The sequence below is a fragment of the Hordeum vulgare genome, chromosome 7H, assembly GCF_904849725.1.
Source record: "Hordeum vulgare subsp. vulgare chromosome 7H, MorexV3_pseudomolecules_assembly, whole genome shotgun sequence".
Taxonomy (NCBI): Eukaryota; Viridiplantae; Streptophyta; class Magnoliopsida; order Poales; family Poaceae; genus Hordeum; species Hordeum vulgare.
In genome coordinates this window covers 532,826,078-532,831,714 of record NC_058524.1, presented here as the reverse complement: position 1 = coordinate 532,831,714, position 5,637 = coordinate 532,826,078, and the positions used below count along the sequence as shown (strand labels likewise).

Sequence of the window (5,637 nt, the reverse complement as noted above, 5' to 3'; positions counted from 1 at the left end):
ACTTCTATATGCATGCGTAGTGTGAATGATATTTTTTAACTCATTTCATAGCCAATCAATAACCACCTAGATCCTAAAGAATTTGCACGCACGCCTTCTAAACCGTGACGAGGGAGTATGTGATTTGAGCATCTTTTGTCATGCTTTATCGCGCATTCATGAACCTAAGACTGATACCTGCATGCCATGCGTGACTTGGATGTGATGAAGCGACACAGCAAGCTGTCCGACATAGAATAGATCCCGCAAAAGCTCCGTAACTGCACCCTTACTCAACTAGTGATTTCCTAAAGATAATACTAGTACATTTCACAAACAAGGTATTGTGACACAGAATAATGCTCATGTATATGAAAAAGGATGTCCATATGTATAAAATAATGCTCATTTGTACGGCTAAATCGCTCGGACCAATCATGAGCTTGCAAAACCTGTAACAAAATGGTGCAATCACGCACATGGCAGGCAGAAAATGTGAATTGTACGATGCCGTTATCAGTTTATTACTTCCTAGTTCTAGGAACCCGGACAAGGGCTTTGGTACATGCCGTTTTCAATGTGAAAATGGGCTGCTTCATGAAAGGGCTTTCTGCACCTCAACGGTCACTTCCTTTGGTGGTTTCTCCGCATGAAGATTTACCACCAACCCATTCTTGGAGTAGTAGTCAATCACCTGGGAGAAGCAAACAGTTTTCAGATTTTAAAAATTGACCGAACAGCAACAGATATGCTTGATGTCAGATGATCAACGGTCCTTTCACAATCAGAAACTCGGTGCGGTCAGAATATATGCCAGCTAATAAAAATAACTTGTCCATGCAAATGTTGACCATATAATATATATTTATGTAAATGGGGATAAGGTATCATCCCAGAAATGTGAAGCCCAAAAGACGTAAAACCAGATTTAAGTAGGAAAGGCATTCATGAAAGTATGCAACAGGAGGATGAACAATAACAGAAGAATAGTTTTATCCTGAAGAAAGATCTGAAGAAACATAGTTAGTTCAGAAAACATACAGGTTCAGTTTGCATATGGAAAGCCTCAAGCCTTGACTTTAAGACCGCAGCTGTGTCATCTTTCCTTTGAATCAAGGGCTCTCCGGTAACCTTGGTAAACGGGAGAAGAATCAGAGGTCAATAATTGGCACCAAAATACCAGTGAGTGAAAATATATAGCAGCAAAGGGATACGATAATCACAGATGCACACATATTTTCTGGATGAAACATACAAACTCTTGCAGAAAATAGTAGCATATGCCTCCACAACCAAAGATCGCTGTACTAGCAATAATGCATAATCTCTACTTACTGCAAAAACATGTCAAACATATTTATTTCTGGTAATTTGTAAATAGCATACTATCAGGGAAAGAGAGGATTTATTATGTTATACAAGACATCAATAAAAATACAGCCTGAGGAAATATTCAACTATTTAAACAAAATCATAACATCGCTCTAGTAGTCAAAATTATTTGCGCATACAACCAGAAGCAAACCCCATAGAGGATTAAACCTAGACTTTATCTGGCAAACTATAAAAGTCATCATCCACAACATAAATATTTGCCAAAGATTGAATATATATATATATATGTGCATACCAGCTTAGCACGGCCAATTGTGAGGCAAACTAGGGAGTGGCATGCAAGAGAGAAGCAACGATAATGATCTAAAAGATCATGCAAATATGACATATACAGGCACAGCGCCCAGTATTATGCATTTGACTTACATCATCAACTCCAGGAGTCTTCGGAGGAGCAAACTTCGTATGGTAAGATCTACCACTCGATGGGTGTATCCAACGGCCAGTAATTCGTTCTTCCAAAATTGCATCATCAATTGCAAAGTTCAAAACCTTGTCAACTTTAGCGCCTTGCCTTGCCAGCATGTCATCGAGCTGCAACCATTGTTCAAACACACCGTTAGGACGCCCCCAAAAAAATCTCCCAGAACATAACTACTATTATCTGTCAATATAGTCCTTATAATAGAAATAATGCTTTTCAAGGTGATGCGTATTGACCAAGTACCTTTTGTGCTTGAACAACAGTTCTAGGGAAGCCATCAAGGATAAAACCTTTCTGGCATGAAGGTTTCTTCATGGCTTCATCAATAATCCCAACAACCAAGTCATCTGAAACAAGCTCTCCCTAAAGAAAGTGAAGAAACAAAGAAATCAACAAACGAGGTTTCTGATGGTTCTTAATTGCTAGTTTGCTTCTTGAAATCCTACCTTGTTCATTGCTTCTTTAGCCTTGATCCCCAGAGGAGTCTTAGCAGCGACAGCAGCCCTCAGCATATCACCAGTGGCTAAATGGCACAAGCAATATTCATCTTTAATAAGGGGTGACTGTGTACCCTTTCCAGAGCCAGGTGGACCTACAGAATTCATACATGTTACATTGTCATATTGCCAGAGCATAGAGTAATCTAGAATACAAACAATCACACTTTCTGTTAAGGAATCAGATGAACCAGATAGTTAAAGTATACTATCATATTGTTATGTGTGTGTTCTTCAGCATCTGCAAAAGCATTCCAAGTGCATCACAACCTGACCTCTTCCGTACACAATCATATTCAGATACTCTCATGCAATGTCGTATTCCTTTAGCCAGGCAACTAGTCAGATGCAGCTACTCCCTCCATTCCCAAATATAAGATGTTTTGGATATTTCAATATTGACCACATACGGACTGAAATGGGTGAACAAACACACTAAAACATACATCCGATTCAGAAAAAAGTTAGAACATCTTATAGTGAACGAAGTAGTTAGATAATACTCCCTCCGTTCCAAAATAAGTGTTGTGGTTTTAGTTAAAACCACGACACTTATTTTAGAACAGAGGGAGTACCTACTAGTTATAAAGGTCAATATTCCTAAACAAGATGTTGCATAGAATGAAACAAGGCCTTGCAAGAAATTTTGATATGTAGGGGCAGATATTAACTGCATTTGATTTATTCATCTTTGTTGTAAAAAAAGTAACAATTTGTCAATGCAAAAAAAATGATGTAATTGCAGACTTGCAGTTGTGAATCAGGTAATCAGCTCTGCTGGACTTAGTAAAAAACACAAGAGAACTATTCACAAGTCATTTTTTCAAAAGCTTAGAGGTTTTATTCTATACTAAGGATGAAAAAGGTTAGCACATTGTTAGCAGCAAACACTAAACAAAATAAATAATGTCACTTGTATTTGTTGTACCACTGAAGAAACTATGATGAAGACACATTGGATCCAACGAAAAGCGACATATAAACAAAGAAAAGGAAAGACTATAAATATCTTCCTTCCCAAGTTACTGTTTGTAATCTATACCTTTACTCGTACTCAAAGAATTCCACTTTTTTCGTCTCACCAACCACAAAAGGCTTGCACATGGTACCATAGTGATTATGACACTAAAGAACTATTCACAAGTCCTTTCTGTTTCATCATCCTCGGGAAACTTCCATGGATGAAAAATTCCACACATCTATCAATTACCGCTAATTAGGTGGAATCAAATAGTACTAAAATTGGTATCAATTATTAAAATTCTACACATCTATCAATTACTAAAATTCCACACAAACAAAGTGATTAGTACTAATTAGGTGGCAACACAAATAAGAGCGGTGAGAACCAATCTCCCTGTGAAGAATACTGCAGCTAATTCCACCAATGTGGATTCAAGTGCCCCCAATTCAACTCCACGCATTGCAAGTATGAACAAATCCAGATGCGCTGAGCACAGATTAGATTTCCCCGTCGACTGCGAAAGAAACCTTGCAGGTGGAAGCAAACGAAGATGCAAGAGCGGGTTTTACCGACGAGGATGATGCGCTTGTCGGGCTTGGAGCTGCACTTGGCGCGGCGGAGCACCTCGGTGATGAGATCCACCGACGGCACGTCCTCGAGGTTCGCCGCCATCTCTTCCCCCGCCGCCGGAACGGAAGCAAGTCGAGTCGCGTGACCTGCGGCCGGCGCGGAGGCGTCCGAGATTCGGAAGGTGGAGCCGGCGGGTGGGTGGAACTGGCAATGGGATGAGGGAGAGGGGCTGCAGGTTTGGTGCGGGCTGGTGAGAGACGACGGGAGAAACGAGGTCGTGACGGCGGCTGGGAACCTGCTGGGCACGTAGAAATCGAAGGATCTGGGTTGGGGTGGCGTGGTGCCGCTTGTTGGGCCCGGCTGGCCTATAGAAGAAAGAGTCCATTATGAATTCGGCTACAAGATTAAAAAAAAATCCCTCAAAAAAAAGATTAAAAATAATGAATTTGGCTACCCATCCCATCTTAAAAAGACATAAATAATCCGCCTCCCACTTTCGCAACATGTTTATTTTTGCTCGTAAAAGAGTTTTATTCCATTTGCATAGGGTTACAATCAAAAGATAAGAGTTTCTCGACACACGGTGGACCTCGTCCAAGCCATACAGCAGTAATGCTCTTTGTACAACTATACACGGTCAATCAATCTGCAATCCTATTCTGCACACGACTAATTTTAGGGAATGAAAACTCTATCTACATAAGATGACGAATCTCAGCAACTAGATGTCCATAGACACGTCTGGTTAAGCTGTTACCACACATAGCGGAGAGGGCCATAGAAAAATCCGACTAGACTATGATAGGTAGCTCGCAGTGTTGGATAGCCACAGCCATACCCTGCATTAGCGCATGTAACTCTGCCTCGAGTGCATCATTGCAATTAAATATGCAACGGTATGCCGCAAATATAACACTCCCATCATGCCTCCTCAGAATCATTCCTACCGTTGCTGAAACATTAGACAGTAAGAAAGATCCATCGATAGACAGGGCCATCCAATCCGGTGGTGGCCTCGGCCATGGAAGGAACTGGAGCTCCTTCTGCACAATAGTTGGTTCCTCCTGCACCATAGGAATCTTGCCTTTGATAATCTCTTCTATAGAATACTATCTGGAGAGATCTAAGGACTGCAAATATAAGATGGTTGCAACCACCGTTGGCACTTCCTTCCCATGCACTAAGTCAGACCGGAGGGACCAAATACGCCAAAGCAACATGATCACACACTGCGTCATCAACTCATCACAATTTGCCAACACATTCAATAACCATTCTTGCCATGTGTCTTGCAACAGCTCCTCGCGAGGTAATCTCTACATCGACCTCCTCTATAGCCACACCTCACGCGCATGATCACATGCAACTAGGGCGTGGAAGTTGGTCCCCATCTCCTTTGCACATAAGGGGCATGTATCCCTCGTAGATATATGATGGTATTTTTTGCAAGCATTAGTGGCTAGGGCACCCGAGACCACCTTCCAAGACAAAATCCTCATCTTAAGGGGCACTTTTTCACCCCATATGCAGCGCCAGACCGGCCACTCCCCGGATGGGGTGTTGCTGGACGCGCCCACTACTCCAGGGACAGCGCCCAAGGTGGCAAGACGATATGCACTTCGCACGGTGAACTGTCCGCTCCTCTCCGGGAACCAAGCTAGGAAGTCTTGGCCATTCCTCGATGAGGTATGGATCTTAAGAATCTCTCGTACATCCATGTCCCAAAAATGTTCTCGCAATCTTTGCACATTCCAAGCAACATGGCGTGCTAGCTTTCGTCGCTGAAGTTACACGAAAAACAGTATGGT

The 5,637-nt window shown here is 41.9% G+C and overlaps 1 protein-coding gene across 1 annotated transcript; it reads right to left on the bottom strand.

Moving 5' to 3' along the window:
- Positions 1 to 326: 326 nt before the first annotated feature.
- Positions 327 to 4,131, bottom strand: LOC123409893 (adenylate kinase 3). The gene is made up of 6 exons (XM_045102766.1): positions 3,829 to 4,131; positions 2,245 to 2,390; positions 2,042 to 2,161; positions 1,741 to 1,908; positions 1,021 to 1,110; positions 327 to 673 (listed from the first exon to the last, which is right to left on the bottom strand). The coding sequence occupies exons 1-6, from the start codon at positions 3,929 to 3,931 to the stop codon at positions 575 to 577; spliced, it is 726 nt and encodes a 241-aa protein (XP_044958701.1). The 5' UTR covers positions 3,932 to 4,131; the 3' UTR covers positions 327 to 574.
- Between the last annotated feature and the right edge of the window lie 1,506 nt (positions 4,132 to 5,637).